This window comes from Lepidochelys kempii, chromosome 12 (assembly GCF_965140265.1).
Source record: "Lepidochelys kempii isolate rLepKem1 chromosome 12, rLepKem1.hap2, whole genome shotgun sequence".
Lineage (NCBI taxonomy): Eukaryota > Metazoa > Chordata > Testudines > Cheloniidae > Lepidochelys > Lepidochelys kempii.
The window spans coordinates 3,326,551-3,348,161 of NC_133267.1; the positions used below are offsets into that span (position 1 = coordinate 3,326,551).

Here is a 21,611-nt window from a genome sequence, read left to right on the forward strand (position 1 = left end):
TTCCTGTGGGGTACCCTCAAGCCCTTTCACCCCCCCCTCCGCCCCCCGCCTTTGTGGAAAGAGCTGAGGAGGAAGGGAAAAAAAAGGAAATCAGCTGTTGCCTCCAGCTAACTAAACAACATGCACAAACCTCTAGGATGCACAAACCCAGTCCTGTTCTTGAAAAAGGTAAATTTCATTAAAACCAAAACCCATAAAAATGCGTCTGAAATTTAGGCATTTGCCAGATTTAAAAAACCCACTTACAAAATTTAAACATCAAGAATAACCTTTTTGAGGTCCAGCTTTAAAGGTTACAAGCAAAACAAAGGCATCTGAGGTTAGCACAGAGGAGTCCACAAGCCATAAAGAAATAAACCTAATCGTGTCTTGCTAGACATTTCCTGATCTATTTACATATTTGGGTAGTTCTAGGTATAATCTGATTTCCATACCTGTCAAAAAGCTTTTTACAGCATAGTAATAGCCCTGACTTTTCCCTGTTCCCTCTCTCTGGACAACAACCACAGAACACAAAGGGAAAGCTTTTTTCCCAATTTTAAAAAGTTCTAGCCCTCCCATTGGCTCTTTTGGTCAGGTGCCCACTCCCTTCCTTTTACCTGTGGGCTTGTTAACCCTTTACAGGTAAAGCAAGTAGAGAGCAACCACCAAAAGGGATTCCGTAGCTGACTGGCTGGGTGCCCACAAAAGGGAGCTGTCCCCCCTCTCATTTATCATGGCTGCATTACTGGCACAAGTCCCCATTCAAGACATCTGCAGGACAGCGACGTGGTCATCGATCCACACCTTTACATCATACTATGCCATTACACAGCAGGCCAGAGACTATGCCACATTTGGCAGAGCGGTGCTACAAACTGCGGTCCGCTGAACTCCAACCCCTCCTCCTAGGAGATGATTGGGAGTCACCTGCTTGGAATCGACATGAGCAAGTACTCAAAGAAGAAACTGTTACCTACCTTCTTGTAACTGGTGTTCTTAGAGATGTGGTGGTCATGCCCATTCCAAAACCCACCCTCCTTCCCCTCTGGTGGAGTATCTGGCAAGAAGGAACTGAAAAGGTGGCGGGTCAGCAGGGCCCTACATACGCTGCCATGAGCGTGTGATTCCAGGGGCTCCCCAGCTGACCTGATGAGTACCGCAAGGGGAAAAGCCTTCCAATGACTGTGCATGCGGCATGCACATACCTAAAATGGAAGGGACCTGAGCAACGCATCTTGAAGAACAACAGTTACAAGAAGGTAGGTAACCATTTTTCTTCTTCCTCGAGACGTGTTGGTCATGTTGATTCCATTCTAGGTGTGTGCATGCCCAGGCACTGTTGTCGGAATTTTTTGCTTTAGAGTTATCTGTAGGGCCGGTTCTGACGTCCTCTGGAGCCCCGTGCTCATGCATTGGTATATGAGGCGCCGTCGGCCCTACGCACTCTCAGTTCCTTCTTACTACTCATGACGGTTGGTCGGAGCGCCTTCCTCTTGCTTTGCAAGTTTGATTAGCGGTTTCTATTAACCTAACTGACTGTTCTTTTTGTATAAAGTTGACAATAGTTAGTAATTAGTTGTTAGGTCTTAATTGAGTTAGAGTCCCAGCAGGGACTTTGCCCTGGGCAGGGCATGCCCTGGTCCCCCGGCTTCAAACCGTGCTCAGCTTGTAGTAAGTTTGCAGGTTAGCGACCCCCACAGCAGTTGCCTAAAGTGTCTGAGGGAGTTGCGCATGAAAGATAAGTGCAGAATCTGCAAAAACTTTAAGCCGAGGACCCAAAAAGAGCAGGACATTTGTCTTCAAGCCCTCCTCATGGAGGCTGCACTTTGCCCGGTGTTGGAACTGTCCCGCTGCAATTCAACACCTAGTACATTGGTGTTGGTCCAGAGCACCCTGCCGGCACAGAATTCCTCCCGGCGCTGCTCCCCCTCACCGGTGCCCGAGAAGCGCCAGAGAAAGCAGCATGGCTCCCCGGCACAGGGTAAAGATGGGGGGGTGTTGAGCAAAGGACCCTGTTTGGGCCTCTTGCTCATCCCAGAGCTCCAAGGTGGTATCTCTCCAGCTGGATCCCTCAGCCCGCCCAGAGATCCACCTCCAACTCCTGGGAGCGGTAGGGGACCTCAGCACTTGTTAGTACCTTTGATGCCTGAGACTTTCCAAGCGGCTAGGGACCTTATGGCCCCTCCAGCACCACCTATGCTGCGTCCAGCAGTAGATACAGCTAAGGCTCCCCAGTCCAAGGGCAAGCTAGCCATCAGTCCGCCTCAAAGGGCAGTGGACAGTCATCGGTCTCTGGAGCAGAGGCGTTGGTCCCCGGCCAAACGTCCCAGGTCTCCAATACTGCGTTCGCGGTCCCCGCTGATGCAGCGCGGATCACCCGCATCAGGGCACTGGTCTCCATGCTCCCAGTACCCGCCCTCCTTCTGTCAACCAACACCCCGGTGAAGGTCTCCATCCCCCAGATGGCCTTTGGTGCATCAGTCACCACTGATGCAAAACCACTCTTCACCAGTCCCTGCTGCCCCACCACCAGTCACCACCTGTTAGGCACCGGTCCCCCATTCCTCGAGTCAGGAGCCAAACACAAGCTTCCACGCCCCACCCTCCTTAGGCTCCGGAGACCAGCACGGCACCTGCAGCGAACGCTTGGCAACAGGAGTCTGCCACTGATGCCGGCGCCGTATTCTCACCACTCCTCCCTTGCCGTGAGAAGCAACTGGCGGTACCAGGTTCAGAACATGGCATGGATCCTGACGCAGGGCAGGTGCTGATGCCAAAGGAGCCCTTCCCGGTGAGGAAAAGTGCCCCGAACCCTCCCCCCACGGTGACGACATCGCCCTTGTAGTGGGGCCCTGGCGCTAGCCACCTGGGCGGCTTCAGGGCGCACCGAGCCCTCCGGGGGAGGGCGGCTTCCAACCTGGGTTTGGAGGCTGAGGGGCGGGTGGAACCACTGTGCGCTCTTTTTGGCATTTTCATGGAGGCCGCCTCGGCGGGTTGCAGCGCCAGCCCGTGGAGGGGTGTTGGGGATTGCGAAGGCATTTTGGCAAACCCCTTCACCTATGCCACCCACATCCAAGGGGGCCGAAAAGAAATACTACGTCCCTGCCAAAAGGTGTGACTATCTGTGCACCCGTCTGCTCCCTGGGTCGCTAGTAGTACCGGTGGCGAACAAGAGGGATAAGTAGGGGCAGGCTAGTGCCAAGCCTTAAAATAAGGATGCTAAGAGACTGGACCTTTTTGGAAGAAAAATGTATTCAACGGCCAGTCTCCAGTTCCGGGTGTCAAACTATCAGGCCTTGTGGGGGAGATGCAACTTGAACTTATGGGATTTCCTCAGTAAGTTCAAGGACTCCCTGACTCAAGACCTCTGCCAGGAGTTTGCAGCCCTTCAGGAGGATGGCAAGATGGTCGCGAGGGGCTGACTCAGCAGCCCGAGTCGTTGCCTCGGCCGTGGTGATGAGGCAAAGTTCCTGGCTGCAATCCTTGGGTCTATCCCAGGAAATGCAGTCCTCCATCCAGGACCTTCTGTTTGAAGGGAATGCTCTCTTCTGACTGATGCGAGGCTGCATGGCCTGAAGGATTCTTGAGCCCCTTTGCACTCGCTTGGCCTCTGCCACCCAGGTCCTGGGGGCCTTCTTGGCAATGTGCCTTTAAGAGAGAGAGAGACAGGGTTTAAATGCAGTCGCCCCTTTTCCTCCCATTCGCCTGCCCAGTCCAGCTAGACATTCAGGGGGCTCGAGACAGGGGTTTTGGTGATGTGCACGAGGACGGCGCCCCAGTCAGACTCCAGGATCCACCCTCTACAGTCAGCATGGTCTCAAATAATCTCAGACCGTTGGGTACTCAGCATAGTATCCCTGGGCTACACCCTGCAGTTCTCGACCACTCCTCCCTCCCACCCCCCTTCCCTGTCCCTCTTCAGGGACCCTTCTCACGAACAACTCCTGGTTCAACTCCTCCTATGGCTGGGGGCAGTAGAGGAGTTCCCTTGATACTTGAAGGGGAAAGCGTTCTACTCCCAATATTTCATAATCCCAAAAGCAAAAGGAGGACTAAGACCCATTCTGAACCTATGTCGCCTCAACGAATATTTCAAGAAGTTGAAGTTTCGCATCAATGGATCCCAGAGACTGGTATGCTGCTCTTGGCTTGAAGGACCCATATTTCCATTTTCCAGGGGCACAGACGGTCCCTCCGTTTTGTGGTGGGCCAACGCCATTTCCAAGTCCCTGCACTATTCTGCGGCCTCTTGTCTGCTCTGAATGTGTTCACAAAGTGTATGACACTAGTGGCTGCTTACCTGAGGTGTCGAGTGTTCAGGTTTATCCATATCTCAATGACTGGCTCCTCAAGGGAATGTCTCAGGCCCAGGTGCATAGGATCCTCGATCTGGTGCACTCCACCTGTCACGATCTGGGTCTGTCGATTTAAATGAGCAGAAATCATCTCTGACCCCTGTGCAGTGTATAAAGTTCATAGGAGCGATACTCAACACTACACAAGCCGGAGCCTTCCTCCTGGAGGCCCGTTTCCAGACTATGTCCGACCTAATCTCTCACGTGAGGGCCCACCCATTCACTACTGCCCATATGTGTCTGAAGTTGTTGGGCCACATGGCAGCTTGTACTTACGTGGTGGGGCACACACCGCTTTAGCTCAGACCCCTGCAAGCATGGCTGGCATTGGTCTATGTCCCCAATAGACAAGATCTGAACTGGGTAGTCATGGTACGGATCACATCTAGTCACTCCTGAAGTGATGGTCGGCCCCCCGCTCATTGTTGGAGGGAGTTCCCTTCCCGGTCCTGGCCCCATCAGTGACCCTGGTCTCTGATGCTTCAGACGTAGGTTGGGGAGCTCACCTGTGAGTCGTTGGTCACAAGATGATCATGCTCTCCCCACAAACATCAGAGAGCTCAGGGTGGTGTGCTTGGCATTCCAGGCATTCCTGCCTCACCTGAGGGGCAAGGTGGTCCAAATCCTGACGAATAATACCACTACAGTATTTATTATCAAGCAAGGCGTAGCCCACTCGTCAGTCCTTTGCCGAGAAACTCTCGGGTTGTGGGACTTTTGTGTGCTGCATGCCATCCATCTCATGGCCTCGCACCTTCTAGGGGCCAGGAACGTGTTAGCAGATCACCTCAGCAGGACCTTCTCATCTCGCCACGAATGCTCACTCCATCCAGAAGTGGTCAGTGTGATCTTCAGAGTTGTGGGACTTATTCGTGTCCAGGCAAAATAGGAAGTGTCACATCATCTGCTCTTTGTGGGATTGACGGAGGCTCCCTGTCCGACGCCGCCTTGCTCCCATGGTTGGGGGATCCGCTATACACTTTTCCACCAGTGCTTCTAATCCAGAGTCCTCATGAAGATCAAGCAGAGAAAGGCAAAGGTAATCCTGATAGCTCCAACTTGGCCTCACCCGCACTGGTTCAGCACACTGCTGGACCTCTAGGTGGCTGCTCTGATGCTGCTCTGGTCGGACCTGCTGTCCCAGAACCACAGCCAACTACTGCACCCGAATCTAGAAGTTCTGCACCTGATGGCTTGGTTACTGCATGGTTGAATGTGGAAAAGCAGGCATGCTTGGCCAGTGTTCAACAGATCCTGATGGGCAGCAGAAAGCCCTCCACTAGAGCGACCAACCTGGCCAAGTGAAAACTGTTCACACGTTGGGCTTGGACCAAAATCTTTGGCCCAAACGGGCCTCACTCCAGTCAATCCTGGAGTATCTTTTGCATCTCAAGCTCCAGGGCCTGCCTCTTTTGTTGGTTAAGGTCCCCTTGGCTGCTGTTTCAGCCTTCCAGTACAGGGCAGGTCAGTCTTTGCTCATGACATGACGGTCTGGTTTCTAAAAGGTCTGGAGAGACTGTACCCTCAAGTCCATGACCCTGTCCCACCTTGGGACCTGAACCTCGTGCTATTAAGGCTCCTGGGTCTTCCCTTTTGAGTGATTGGCTTCTGTTCCCTTCTGCTGCTCTCGTCGAAGGTCTCCTTTCTGGTGGCAATATCATCAGCCTGTGGTGTCTCTGAAATTAGAGTACTCATCTCAGAATCTCTATACCCAGTGTTCTATAAGGACAAAGTTCAACTGCGGCCACATCCAGCCTTTCTGCCCAAGGTCTTTTTGCAGCTTCATACTAACCAGGACATGTATTTACCTGTCTTCTTTCTGAAACCTTATAAGTCAAATGAGGAGAGTAGACTGCACTCTCTCAATGTCAGGAGATCATTAGCCTTTTATATTGAAAGGACTAAGCTGTTTCATATGTCGATGCAGCTCTTCGTCACGGTGGCAGACATAATGAAGGGCCTTTCTGCTCTGCTCAGAGAATTTCATCGTGGATAACCGCCTGCATCAGGTTTTGCTATGAACAGGCAATCGTAACCGATCCTTCGACCAGAGTACAAGCCTCATCGGCGGGCTTTTTGGCCCAGGTGATGATTCAAGATATATCTGTAGGTCCTCTACCTGGTCATCCATCCATACATTCATGTCCCATTACATGATCACCCAGCTGGCCTGGGACAATGTTGGCTTCGGTAGAGCAGTGTTGCAAGCTGCACAACCATGAACTCTGAGCCCACCTCCAGGGGTACTGCTTGTGAGTTGCCTAGAATGAAATCGACATGAGCAAGCACTCGAAGAAGAAAAACAGTTACCTACTTTTCGTAACTTGTTCTTTGAGATGTGTGTTTATGTCTATTCCATGACCCGCCCTCCTTTCCTGCTGACAAGTTGCTGGCAAAAAGAACTGAGGGCCCAGGGCCAGCAGCGCCTGATATGCTGGCACAGGATCACGGGGCTTAAGAGGGCGCCAGAGCCAGCCCTACGGATACCACTAAGGCAAAAAATTCCGACAGTGGTGCACACACCTAGAATGGAATGGACATGAGCAACACGTCTCGAACAATAGTTACGAAAGGTGGGTAACCATTTTTTCTCCCAAATAGCTGACCATTGCAAATACCATGTGCCTTTTCTCAGTGCCTTTTCTTTTATTTGCATGCATAGATTAGCAGGGGGGAAGAAGCGCTTTAAAGCTGGTGTGGCCTTTGTGGCCATTGTTGCAGTGAGTTTTGCAGCTTTACAGTTCAAATGAGCTGTTTGACATTATGTACCGAGAATCTGGAAAGTGAGCTTGGAGCCTCATCTGGGCTGGATATCTCTAGATACTTTCTGGAGAGCCAAGAATGGGCACTCTGCCTGCAATTCTAATTCTGTGTTCTTCAGGTCCTTTCAAGGGGAGGCCGTGCTTTCCACACCTCTTCATTCTGTTGCTTATACAATGGAGGAACTGTGTTCCCCATCACTCCTACTTTCCTTCTAACCATCAGCACTTATCTGAACAGTGGTTATAAGGACCACATCTGGTCATGAACTCTTCAGAGCTGCAACTTCCTTTTCCAGCTTACACTACTCCATCCTGTGTTGAGTGTGCAGATGCTTCAGCTCTCTGGTGAAAGGTCTGGCATTTTTCTTGGATCCCATTCAGGAGCTGTTGAAAGAAGACTTAAGATTGTACTGTGTCCCAGGGAGACTTCTCTGCCAAGCTTTGGGAGAGAGGAGGTGAAGAGTACAGGGTCTGCACCCAGGTTAAATGCCTACACTGTTCATTTTGGTCCACAAGAACATTGGATGTTCCCGTTTGCTCTAATTAATGCCACTGAAGCCAAGCTCTAGGATTGGTGTTTGTAGCACGTATGAGCGGAGATGGTTCTTCGCACAGCTACCCACACTCCAACCAAAGAGCAGCGAAGCGCTCGTGTTCTTTGTTTTCAGCATCATGCTTAGTAAGTTAGCAGCCGATCTGGCAGGTTACAAATCTGCAAAGTCTAAGCTTAATTGAAGTTTACACTTCTTTTTAATTAATCCACAGTTTTCTTAACGCCTCTTCCCACCTGTGTCTTACACATCTTCATATAAATACTGGAGTGCTGATCCTAAAATTTTATTGCTCTAGAATGTGCAAGCACCTTGCAGTGACAGAAGGAGAGTGGGAAGGCCATGGAGTTAGAATAGCATTGAAATCATAATATGAATGAGATCTTGGGCGGTGGGTGGGTAGTTCTGAGTGGAGATATGGCTTTGCCTTCTCTAACCTTGTTAGCTCACATCTTCTTTCCATTTAGCTTATAGATCCATGAAGCTCTCCATATACAAAATATGTGAACTCTGTCATGGTGGGGTGTCATGCAAAACAGATGTTCAGAGGGTTTGGGAACCATTCAAGAGAAGTGTCATCTTCCTCCAGACGTACCTCTGTGAAAACACTATACAATCTGCTTTAATTGCAGCGCTTCTAAACTGATGTGTAATTCCAGGCTGGAAAGTGTTCGATCTTCGATCTGCAGGATGAAGGAATGTACCTGAAAGTAAATGAAATCTCAAGTAGGTTGTTTTCAGTTCTATGGGATGTCTTCTCTGGCTGTGGAGCTTTGGCCATCTTGTAGTCCACTTAGATTGTAAGGCCCTTGGGGCAGGGACTGTCCTCTTATTTTTGTGCAGCGCCTAGCACAGTGGGGCCTGATCCGTGACTAGGGTGCTCTGGAAATTCAAATAATATATATAGGCTGCTCCATGTTTGGGGTTTGATGTAGAGCTCAGTAAGGTGACCTGGGGAGGGGACTAAAAATTACGGAGGCAGGGCAGCTAATGAAATAAGTAGCTGGCAAGATGAGCTCAAATAGTTAACTTTATGGTAGTATTTGAAGACATTCCAGAGAGGCGTGTGGCTGATTTTTGGCTGGGAATGCTTAGGATGCAATGAAGCTCCACCGCAAAGGAGGTGGAAGAGCCAGCTGAATCTGTACGTCTCTGAAATCTAATTGTGAAAATGACCTTCATGTACAGAGCTTAGACAATGCCTGTCAAAAGCCCTGCAATGCCTCCATGACTGTAACATTCAGCTACCTTGGCCAGGCGTCGACAAAGAAAGAAACCTAACCATTGGGAACTTTCCAAACGAAGCCCTCCAGAGAGGGCTACCAAGAATTAAAGGGAGCATGGGGGGAAGGCATTGATCCAACAGTGCTCTACCCCAGTAAGCTTAGGATATACTCTGATGGGAATGTGCTGTTGTTCAGAACCCATCTGTTCCACCAGTGTGTAAAGTGAGAGTGCTCTTCCCTTTCTGTTTTAGGCACAGTACTCCTAGACACAAGTGGACTCTTGCTATTTATTGAAATATGGACCTTTTTCATTGAAAAGCTCCACGAAACGAATGTGAGGTCTTCTCAGCTGTTTGATCATGTACAGCCGTAATACTACATTTTTCAAAGTTTGCCTTTGTTCCCAACCTGGCATCTTCATCTTTCTCCCTCTTCAAGAAAGAAGGTGAAGCTGGGACAGCTCTTTTTGTTCAAAATTTTGGTTGATATATTCTAGATCTATTGAAATTTTTTTGCATAGATTTGTTGCTGAGAAAAATCCAGTGCAGTTTTGGATAAACACATAATTAAACACTGAAAGACCTTGATAGCTGGCAAGGTACCAAGGTACCTCTGCTTTTCCACCCCCAAAATGGGAGATGACTTCCGCTTTTTCTCCATGTTGTCGTGGACTTCCTACAGCAACAGATTGCTCTTTAAAGTGATATGTTTAGCCTAACTGCACATAGGTGCTTCTTCCCTTCTCCCTCCTGATCAGCATTTCAGATGCTCTTCCCCTGGAGGCACTGGTAGACCCGACGTCACTTGGATTTCAAGGGGAAAAACTGGACCAATATTTGGATCGCCGTGGCTCTGCAGAACACAGATTGAGGGCAAATGCTTGACGGTGGTGATTGCATGCATAAGGCTGAGCTGATTGTCAGTATGCCATGAGAGAACCATTCCTCCTTGACCTCAAATTTTGCTGAGACATGGAGAGGGAGTTTCTCGGTCACTAGGAAAGCTATGAAACCAAGTCCTGAAATCCCACAACAGAACCCTCTCAACAAAATAAAACATTACAATGCTTCTGTGCTCACAGCTGTGAGATCTGGACACCATACAAATGGCATATGAAACCGCTAGAGCCCTTCCATATGCCGTCTCTGCACCATTATGGGGAGCCTCTGGCAAGACAAAGTTACCAACCTGGAGGTTCTCCAAAATTCAAATACCACAAGCATCAAGACCATGCTGATAAAAGCCCAACTACGCTGGGTTGGACACATCATTTGGATGCCTGAACATGGACTCCCCAGAAAAATTTTCTGTGAAGAATTGGACATCGGAATCAGGCCGCCCCAGAAAGCACTACAAGGACAGCATGAAGAACAGCACACCTGTTGGTGCATAAAACGGGATAATCTCAAGAAGGCTGCGTTAAATAGATCAGCCTGGTGACACACAACACTCATATATAGGTGGGCCTTGCATTGAGGGTCAAAGATCAGATCGTAATTTGTTCCTTTCTTGTGGAAGGGAGTCCTATAGCTAGACCAATTCCCAGCACAGGCTCGTTGTGTCCTTGACGCTGTCAGTTCCAGAGTGCGGGAGGAACGCAGCAGACATGGTCATGAGGAGAGAGAGCGGCCTCCTTTAAGAAGGGTCTGACTTTTAGGTCCAAATTTCTGCCTGTGCGATTGAAGAGATGAGTGCCTGATGGGGATCGACTGTGGTTGGGGAAAGTCCTGCCTTGAGGGGTGGAGCTGGCGATGGCGTTCAGCTGGGGTTTCTCCTAGGGTTATGTTGCTGGTTTGTTTTTGTTGTATTGTGTAGACTGTGAGCAGTACATTATTCCAGCAGATAAATTAAAAATCAGCTGATGTGGTGCATCAGCTCTGGGTGACATCATATCCCCCTCAGTGTCCACCAAGGGCATCCACTTTCAAGCTTCCGGATCCCCAGCTGTCAACCTCTCTGGTGCTGAAACATGTGTCTGTCTCCATCCTAACTGGGGCTTTTCCAGACTGCACAGCTCCCTGCGCCTCTGTGGTTTTCCAGCAGGTGAACCTGTCTCAGTAGGCCTGCTTTGCCTTCTCTTTGGAGGCTATAAACAGCATAATTTCCCATAGGTATAAGGTACCACACATTTCTTAAGCAAGCACATTTATTTTAAGGTGAAAGCGTTAGACAAAAGATATTACAACAATAAAAGAATTTACATACATGTTAATTAGCTTACCAGAAATCACCCCAAGTCCAGCAAGGGCTCTCGCAGGTGATCAGTCCTTCAAACCCCACCAAGGCGTTTTCTGTGGCCGCAAGTTCATGACCGCTCTTAATTCAGAACAAGCACCCCGATGAATAGGTCAAGTCCTTCCATCCCTTCCCAGGAAAGATTGGGGCCCCCTTTGGACAGAAGGTCTGGTCTGTTTGCTGGATCTTAAAGCTGGCCCTGAATCAGTTAAAACTCATGCTATTTATCCAAAAGTCCTTTCTTTGCTGGTCTCTGAGAATCCACTCTTAACCAGTATATGTAGTCTCTCCAGAGGTGTTGCATCCTGAGTGAATTTGCCCAGCCACCTCAACCCCACTGTCCTTAGCTCCTGGAGGATTGCAGTCCCCCTGCCCCATGAAATTACATACAATCCCTAGCCCATAACGATATGCAAACATCATTCAGTAAGGCTTGTCCAGGATAGTGCAGGGAATTGCCATGCCTGTCACAGCTTTGGCGACTTCTGCTAGGACTCTAATTTGGATCCGGTAATGAACAGCTACTCAGTGCGGTCTGCAGAGCACTAGGGTGACACGCTGTGTTTAAAGATGGGCTGGTGCATATGGTGTCATCTGCAGTGTTTCTATTTTGAATCTCCTGTGAACAATGAGGAACAACTGTGCTGGCTATATGGAGGGTATGGATATATTTCAGCTCTGGTTAATGTATTCACTTGAGCACGTGCACCTTTGTATTGGAATATTTTGTTTTGGCAGTCTAGTATTATTTATTTATTTATTTTTAAAATCTGGGTCATCTTGCCTGCAGCTGAGAGGGAATACACTACTGTTGTTAACACTTGCTTTCTGGGAGCTGGCCATTAAAGGTTATTCAAGAGCATAGACTGGGATCTCAAAGGCCCCTAAGGGAATGGGTGAAATTCAATGGGAACAGATGCCTGATTCCCCTAGTTTCCTCTGCACATCCCAGCCATGTTGGTGTCTCATTTCATTTCCCCCTGGGATTTGTACGTGTTTAGCTCTTGCCGGCTGGGAGACTGAGCATTACCCAACTTGTGCCAAAATCTGGATCACTGACATGGAGACCATGCTGGCCCTACAAGAAACCATTCCGTAAATTTGCAGTCTTACTTTTCACTATGCTTTTAATTGTGCTTTTAATTGTGTACCCAGCTCAATACAAATGGATTAAAAAAATCATATTCTAAGTTATCATTTGATCTGTTGAGAAGTACCAAAGACTTTGCTCCTCTCTGGCTGGGCTCTTTGGTAGTGCCCTAGCTGTATCATTATGGCCGTTGCACTCGCACACACTCGGGCACGTACACACACACACACAGAGCAGTCCTCTTGCTGGAGCATTAGGGGTGTTCTGTTTTTTAAGCAGCTCCTTCATTAACTTATTTTAAAATGTCCATTTAAACCATTGGCTTTGATGGCATGTTCCAGTAACTGAATAAATTAAGTAAATACCATAGTTCCATCACTTGAAAGCAATCATTATTGGACAACTTCTCTGAACTTCAAAGGTTGAAGTTTTTGGGGTGAAATTGTCTGGGTATCCTGAACTAAGAAGTGCATTTTTCATGCCTCTCCAGCTAACTGGCCTGCCAACACCCTTACACAGTTCAATTAACATGCAAATAGTATCTTATCAAGTTATCACTTGTCTCTCAGTGAATTGGCTATGTGAATTAAGACTTCTAATTCTCTTAAGTGTGTAAAATAACTCTCAGATCCATAGGGTTGTAAAGTGATAGTGCCCATGGTAATAACTATAATACTAATAAATTATACTAGTAACACCTAAAGCCCCAAATAGAGATCGGGACCCAATGTGTTAAGTGCTGTACAAACACACAGTAAAAGACGCTACTTGCCCTGGAGAGCCTGCAGTCTCAAAGGGTGGGAGAGGAAAACAGAGATTAAATGACTTGCCTAAAGTGTCTCAGCAGGTTAGAGACAGAGCCTGACGTGAGGTGCCCTATCCACTAGGCCGCACTGCCTCTGTGCTCACTACTGACCTCTGTTTTTGATCACCAAATGAAAGTATCTTTCTGATGCATGTTTCCCCACACACCTACCTTGTCTCCCAACAAATTCCCTGTAAAGAGGGAAAGGCACTTGTAAGTCAGTGTTCAATTTGGGCTGTCCAGTTAGTAGTTCTTAGGATTGCACTTTGTGATCACCAAATGCTGCAATTTGAGTTGTGTTTGCTACTGCCAGACACCAGGCTGTTCAGTAGCTGCGTGAAACTTCCTGAAGGGGAACATAAAGAAATGAAATCAGCAACACAAGGAATACCTTCATTAATTCAGTTCATGCACTAAGCTCTGGCTCAGCTACTTGAATGAACTATCTATTCAAAGTGGCAGTCGTGTGGGCGGGTGGCAGAGGGGTGTGTGTAGAATCACAGTAAAAATAGAGCTTAGACTACATGGAGAGCTGGTCTGTGAATAGTTTTTGCATTGAATTAACTATCTCTATTTAGAAACTGACACGAATAAATCTGTGTAACCTCCCATGTGAATGTGGTTATCTTGGTATAAAGGTGCCAGACATATTTATGGAAATAACTACCTCAAAGGAAAGGCCATTGGATCATGCTTTAAATCCTCTACCTGACTCTCACTGCCTTCCCCCACCCTGACAGGTTCATGCCATAAGAGTAAACGCATGTCACATGGAGAGAATTCCAATTCCAAGACAGCTGCACTTGTGACTGTGTTCTGTAACTTGCTCTCCTTCCCCGTCCAGGTATGAAAGGCATGGAGTGCTCCCCCTCAACCCCCACCATGAACTCCTACTTCTACAAATTCATGATTAACCTACTCAAGAGATTCAGCAGTGAGCGGAAGCTGCTGGAGACCAGAGGAGCATTCATCATCAGGTCAGAACACCATCTTTCTCCATCTCTTTCTTATACCACAACTTGTGATAAGAACATCTTCCTTCTAGGTGGTGTGTGGCATTTTAGCCTAATGCTTGCCTGGTTCTTTGTGGCCAAAGACCTCTCTGCAAGCCATCTTTGTTTGCCAGTCATTGCAGTTGATATTTTTAGAGCAAATGAATTAATTTTTCACATGTTAAGACACCATATTTTTCACTTCTATCCCCTGAGGTTAAATATTTCCTAATTAAACACTGTTTTCAGATCCTATCTTGCTGAGACACTAACAAAACAGTGGGAGTGTGAAACAGGCTATTCTGTGGGTGTGTGGACGCTCTTTCTTTAGCTGGTGCAAGGTACAGTGTGGTGTAGTACTTGTGTGCATTGACAATCTGTTCAGAGCATTGTCATTGTGAGATGTATACACCCAACAGTTGGCACTGCCTGGTAAAACTCATCACTTTAAGAGAGCGCTTTTAAATGGGAAGGCGAACGGAACTGTGGAATCAGTGTCGTGGTCTCTTGTGTGGTTTGATTTCTGTTTCCAGGGACCTGTAATTAGGTGGTGGATACTGGGAAAACGTGCATTGCGACAGACAGCTGGCAGTGTGTAATCCTTAACACACCAGATCTGGGGCAAGGGCAGCAAATTCTGCTGTGCTTTCTCAGAAATCAACTTGAAGGTCACAGGCGAGGCAAAGGGAGTATTGAGTGGGAGCAGAGCCCAATTGTGTCTCTTTCCTTCCTTGCCTATATCAGAAGGCATCATTGAAGTATGCTCGAACTCAGAACCAAATGAGCATGGAGATTTGAATTCCATGGAACTCCCTCTTCCAGGGCAGGAGGCGGTCAGAGGCAGACTGGATGGATGGAATAATTGCGAAAGGTACACGGTTAAGTATTAACCGTATCGCTTACAAGGAGTGTAGTGATCAGAGGTTGCAGTCCTGGTTAGCATGCTGCTCATGCATGCCTAACCCTTATGTTTGCAGAGAAAACCTTCAAGGTGTGTCTAACGGCAGTGATGTCTGCCTGAGTCCTCTCCTCTGTTGTTTCAGGTCGTCTGCAGAGAGAGTTGCCCCATTCATTTCAAGGGGAAGTTAAGGTTTGAAGCTGCCATTAGATCTCGGTGTTAATTATTCGTGCTAAAACAATTAGCAGTGAAACATCTGTGTACACTAAGATTGTGTATGGGGCATGAGTGCCACCGCTCTTTCCCCAGCAGGGGGAAGGTCTGCAAGGTGTTTTTTTTCACCTCTCCCAGGATATCCCCCACTCCATGCTTATATTACACCTCAGTTCCACTAGATGTCGGATCTCAAGAATCACGGGAGAAACTAATTTCCCAAAGCCTAGATTGGCATGTGCTAATGGCCTTCTCCTGTCAAAGTTTATGCTATGTGGGATTTTTATAACAGCAAGTGCTTTCTCTCTTCCCTGCCTTCTGCAAAAGGGAACACATGGCCATGGTCTGCATGCACTGTGCTTGAGAGGGAGTGGTAGAATGGTCCTGTTTCTGATTAGAGGGCCAAGGCCCGCACTGCACATTGAGAACTATACCAGGGTCTCATTCTGGTTTGGAGACTGTACAGTTTCCTGTCAGACATTCCTCTGAACTATAGTCTGCTGGACTCTTTTACGTGGGGAAAATGGCACGGGGACCAAAGGTTCCTGCATCTGGGCTTGCTGTGCCATTTCCCAATGCGTGGCAGAAATGAAATTGGGCCAGGTCGTGGCAGCTTAATATGCCAGTGCTTTTCTTGGTGACTTGTGCTCCAGAATCCAACCTTCCAATTAACAGAGAAATTAAGGCTCCAGCCCTTATGGCTGTGAAGAGACTCTTGTAACTGATACAATGACGACTCCCTGAGTCTGCACACAGCATGATGCGATATCTTGGAGAGGTATGAACTGCCCCATTGATCTCCGGAGGTGTTAATTCTTGAGCTTAATATATGCAGTTTCAATGCCAGTTTTAACTTTCACTGATTTAAAGCAAGTGAGAAAGGCGGAGGGGAGAGAGTTTGCTGTACTGTCAGTATTTGAATTTGATCTGTTGTCACCAAGACCCACTGATCATGGGAGCCACTTGCGCTATCTTCAGTGCAGTCTTTTCAGATTGTCTTCAGTGTATTTGTTCTTACTTTTTTCCTAAGTAGAGCCAGTTGCTTGACTATAATTGTGGTTTTATATTAAAAATGTTCAAGAACCCAAATAACCAAGCCTTTGCCCAGTGGTTTTCAATCTTTTTTTCATTTGCAGACCCCTACAAAATTTCAAATGGAGGTGAGGACCCTTTGGAAATCTTCAATGTAGTCTGCGGACTTGCAGGGGTCCGTGGACCACAGGTCGAAAATCACTGCCTTAGCCAATTTTATTGTCCAGCGACCAATCTTTACAATACATAAAGCAACAAGTTAATACTTTTCCAATCCTTATAGGAAGCTGTTCTCTTGCCGTGTTCAGTTCATCCTGCACAGAAGGTGTGCTCCGAACTAAGCGTTCAAACTAGCAATATCTGTAGTGGAGAGCTCTCTGTTTGTCACCTAAGACTGAAATCCACCAATCAGCTCTTTGTCTTGTTTTCCTTTATCCACCTATTCCTTCCTTATCTCCCTGTTTTGGATTCCACGTTCCAAGTACTAGTTGTGCTGTAGAGGAACATCCCAGCCTGTCCTGGGACATAGAATTAGTGGATCTTGTCCTGACTGGTTTCATATTTACTAGTGCCAAAGCTGAGTTCGGTTTTGCAAAGTGTTGTGGGATGCTTAGCATGGGCGAACAGAATTGTGGGAAGAGCATAATACAATTCCGTCAGCATAACGTCCCAGCACTTGCATGGAATGTATACCAAGATTAATATCGGATGCACAATGCATGGTAAGCTGGTGTGGGCCATACGTGTTAATGTGCTGTGCAATACATATGTGTTGGCTAGTACCACAGTCCAGTTGTGCACTCTCCCTGAGTGAGTCTGCCTGCTACTGCATAACGTGCTGATGTCCTGCAGATGCCAGGCTGATTCTGGGGTGAAGGCAGGGTGGTAAGTTGGTACCAGAGCACGTGATGTGCAGGTGTTGGACAATCACTAATGTCCTAACAGTTTCTCTTCCTTGCTAGTGGGCACTGAGTTATAAGGATAAACAAAGTAGTTCCCACAAGTGAATCCTTAATAGAAGAACACAGGTTTCCCCATTAGTAGCTTGTTGACCTCTAACCCATGGCATGAATTCAGGTGATTGGCAAAATAATCATATCTTGAAGTTAAGATGCTTTCTAAACCAGTGAAAATGTAACTAATGCTCTGATGCAGGTAGGAATAAGCAAAGAAACTTAGATTATTTTAAAGTGAGCTTAGCTGTGAGCTTGAAGCGTAGTATTCAGCTTGAGGCCCAGTGGTAGCAATGGTTAGCAGAAGGCCACATTAGGCTTAATGAAAGTTTAGCATTAGCAAGTAACCTGGGGTCAGAAGATTTAGCAATATCTATCTTGTGATACACTGCAAGACTGTAAAGCCTTTATTTTGCCTGAGTTCCCGAACTGCATTGTATAGAGAACCTTCTGTCTGCACAAATGCTTACAGCAATTGTCAGAACCCAACCATGGGTAGCAGGAACGGCAAGTATGAACAAGAGGCCAAGACTTAAGAGTGTGGTCTCAGAAACAGGTCGCTGTAAGGGAATAAGTGCATAAATGGGGACTCAATCCCAACCCGTGGCGAGACCTCGGGATAGGATGGTGGCAACCTTAATGCTTACTCCCCCTTTCAGGGGAGCCCTCAGCCCATGGATTGGAGAGTATACATCATGCAGATTCTGCTGCTATCTTCTAGTTCTAAGATTTTGTTTATATTGATTGTAGTATTAATAAAATGTAGTGTGTCTCACCAATCCTCTTCTTAATTAATCTCCAAGTAGCCACCAAAGCACAAACACATTATTAGTGACAAGTGCATGTTGCACCCCAAATTAATTGAAAGGCTACAGCCTTTCTCCTTTCTTTTAATTCCTTATCCCCCACATGTGGCACAGATTCTGTCTGTTTTGATTGCCTGCAGCCCCAAGGACAGCTAAAACTAAGGAAAACTGGGAACAAGCTGCATTTCAGTCACTTGTTGTACACCCTTGGAACCTGACTTGGGAGCAGAGAATGAGAACAAAATGGTTAAATTTAGAAGACTATTTTGGGGTGAAGGAATAACATGAGATGAAAAGGAATTGTGCGATAGAAAGCTCCAAAAAACAAAGTAGTGACTCTTTCTCTAGTGTTGCCAGTGTTGTCTGATCTTGGCAAAGAGGGAGGTCCAGAGGGTCAGATGGAGGCTGCCAGGCAATGTCTGAAATAATCATGGTTTATTTCCTAACCCCCTCTGGTGCTCAGCAATGGCCCCTTGTAGTTGGTGATTATGAAAGACTTTCACCTCTTTTCTACTAAGTCTTCATTTGACCCTGGAGGCTGAAGGTATGTTCTGTGTATGAAGTTCAGGGAATATGACTCAGGTGGGTAGTTCTTCAGTGATCCTAGAGGCAAATGAATTTCTGGCAAGTCACATGTGCAAAGCATCTTCTGTAGGACAGTCTCTGGAGTGATGTTGGCATCTACTCCTGACGGAGGGTCTTTCCTTTTTTCTGGCCAGAGGACAGGTATGATGCCTGGGTCATAGTCCTAGCACCAAAACAGAATGGGTAGTGCTCAGTCACATTATGCCCTGGCTTCCCGTAACCTTGGGAGACTGAGGAAATCAGCCCTGGAGAATTGAACAGTCACCACGGACACAGAATAGTAACATTGCTGACCTTTTCATTTCCGCAGTGCGTAGCTCCACTCCCCCATCCTTCTGCTAATGGCTTTCCCTCTATGGGTAACTTACAGGCCCATAGCTAAATCCACCTCCTGACCGAAGGGGGCATTGCTGCGGGGATATATAGAGTCCAGTTTCCACTCCCCTCAGTGCAGCTGTTGATGCACAGCTCTCCTTAGGGGCCTGCTTTCTTCAGAAGGTGCCTGGGAAAATAAAGTTCAGTAAGAGGAACTTCAGCTCCTGCTCCTTGTCTTCCGGGGCCCCTGTGTGCCTGAAAGGCATGAGGTCAGATCAGCAGGCTGCAGTTTAGTAAAGCCTCTTGCCTTACAACAGGAGGTTCCCTGCTCACTTCTGGCAGGAGCCACAGAAATACCTTCCCTGTTGGACACTTCCCACTACGCCGAGTGCTGGTGGGTTCAGACATCCCCTCTTCTGCCACCTGAGTACACCCTGCTTTGCCCTGTGCCGCCTCAAGTCCAAGGCAGGCCAGCTGCCACAAGGCCTTCAAGGAATCCCAAGCCTCCCACTGCTGCTCAGCCCAACCCCAGAGGCTAACACCCCAGTTAAACGCTGCCAGGTGGGTCTCGCCCAGGCTTGTGCTAGCCACCATGAGAGATGTGCCTATCCTGAGGGGCCAGAGACAACCTGGAGGCGGAGCTGGCTGAAAATGAGAACTGGCCCACAGGACACTTCAGAACAGTTTGTTCCAAAATTGTCTGTACTTTTTTTTTTTTTTTTTTTTTTTTTAACTAAAACCCAAATATTTCCCCCTTGCCTTCCTCTCCCTCCCTCCAGTGACCAAAGGGAAAAGAGGCAGGGGGAAGGCCAGTTTTCATCCAAATGTTCGTGAATGAGAACTCACGGCTGGCTCCACCAGGGAGGAAATCCCAAGCACATAGTCCCCTTAGTAGATGTGTGATTAAAATGTAGGTCGTTACGCGGTGCCCTGTCGACACTAGCCATACCGGTCATTACCAGTTCTGGGGCTGGGCCAGTCACAGCAAAGGAGGGAACTCGCTAGTGGGAAGAAGTCTAGTGTAGGCCCTGCCTGCGCTGACTGTAGAGTTAGTGAAATTGACGCTAGCAGAGAAGAAGTCGTCTGCTGCAGTTTCCACGGTATGCATCCGATGAAGTGAGCTGTAGCTCACGAAAGCTCATGCTCAAATAAATTGGTTAGTCTCTAAGGTGCCACAAGTACTCCTTTTTCTTTTTGCGAATACAGACTAACATGGCTGTTACTCTGAAACCAGAGAAGGGAATGAAAGCCAAGCATTTGGGAGAGGCAAGGGGGCTGTAATCAGTGTTAGCACATACTCGTCTCCAAGGTCAAAAGAACACGTAGGAGAGCAGCCATCTTTATTAAAGACTCAGCACCCCCACTGCTTCCCTGAAGGACTGGCTGCTCCCAGTAACCACTCATCTTCCTCCAGGGAATACCTGAACTGAAATTCCTGATATTTCTTTATACAGCCCCATCTTTGGGGAAGACGAGCCCTTTCAGGCAGCCTTTATAACCCTAAAGAAGCAAAAGGGCACACACCAAACTTCGAGTCTTTGGTGGGGCACCTTTTCACCTGGACAAGCGTCTGTCTCAGCAGGTGGATGACTTCCTTGTGGGATCTCGTCCCTCATCCAGATGTTTTCTGCTGGCACTTGAGCACCCTAAGCCCAAACCCTGTGAGGTGACTGCACCTCAGAAACACAGTCTAGTGCTCAAGACACTGCCTCTCTCCCTTTGAACCCACAGACGCTCTTCTCCCAGATGTTCTTGCATTCAAAGGGGCTGCTTTTGTTGGCCCAGACAGAGGGGTAGGAATCACAGCAGCCTTTTGCTCACTATTGCTCATTGCTTTCCACTGTGTCAGTGGCCGTGAGAAATACCAACCTTCACGCTAACCAGGAAAGATAGACCCTGCCTCCCTCTGCCCTAGCCTGACATGTGGCAAGGAAAGAGTCCTGTACTCACTAGCTGTGGGCTGTACCATTAAGCAAGAACAAAATATTAATATTCAACTACTGGCTTGCTGAAATGGTTTGTAGCAGCACAAATATGCAAAGCAGCTTCCAAAGCATCGCATTTCCCCCTGGATCCATCCAGCTGTCCTTGAAGCATTGAAAACCAGATGAAATCCCTTGCCACTAAAGCTCATCAGACCAGGAGTCAGGTGGGCTTCTGGGCAGCAAATGGCCCCTGGAAGTTCATCTGTGCTTTCACTAAAGCATCATAAGTAGGACGTTGCTCTAATGGGCAGCCCTTAGGGCACCGTGTTCTCAGGGCTGCAGTCATCTGCTCCAGTAAAAACCTCAGGGGCATGTCTTACCCCACATACACAGTGGTTCTTTTTCTGAGCCCATCTGGGGGCTGTGTGGAGAAGTGAACACTACACTTTTTCTACACTTCAGGGGGTTTTGGAGTAAGCGTAAGAATCCATGTGCTCGTCCTGTTCTGTTTGGCATGCTTGATGTTAACCAGGTTTGTTAGTGTGTTAAATCTAGACACTCTAGTAGGTCCTATGTACTTTATCCACAGTAACCCCCTAGGCCAAGAGATGGCTCCTGATTTAGCATTTTGCCTGCCTGTGGGGAAAGGGCCCATTTACCCACATTGTTGGAGCTCTTCACAGATGCCAGTTTTGCAGGTTCGGTAAAATTCCCCTCTGCAACGCACCTCTGCTCCCAAAGGAGCCCAAAGCACTTTCCAAGCTTCAGCTCGATGCACTCTCCTGGGGGATGACTGCCTTCCTCCAGCCTGGGCTGCAGCAGCTGTGACAGCAGTGCCAGGCAGCAGCTGAGGACAGGACGTGAAGATACCAACAGTAATTCAGGG

The 21,611-nt window shown here is 47.8% G+C and overlaps 1 protein-coding gene and 1 long non-coding RNA gene across 9 annotated transcripts in view; one reads left to right on the forward strand and one right to left on the reverse strand.

The window, feature by feature from the left end:
• VAC14 (VAC14 component of PIKFYVE complex) overlaps positions 1 to 21,611 on the forward strand; it is a 202,791-nt gene that overhangs the window by 94,455 nt on the left and 86,725 nt on the right. For all 8 annotated transcript variants that reach the window (XM_073307160.1, XM_073307162.1, XM_073307161.1 and 5 more), the window contains one exon: positions 13,851 to 13,983. In XM_073307160.1, coding sequence (XP_073163261.1) covers positions 13,851 to 13,983 — 133 coding nt within the window. The remainder of the gene's footprint in view (positions 1 to 13,850; positions 13,984 to 21,611) is intronic.
• On the reverse strand, positions 3,248 to 11,675 carry LOC140896082 (uncharacterized). The gene is made up of 3 exons (XR_012154446.1): positions 11,098 to 11,675; positions 4,283 to 4,401; positions 3,248 to 3,630 (listed from the first exon to the last, which is right to left on the reverse strand). It is a non-coding gene; the product is annotated as an uncharacterized lncRNA (long non-coding RNA).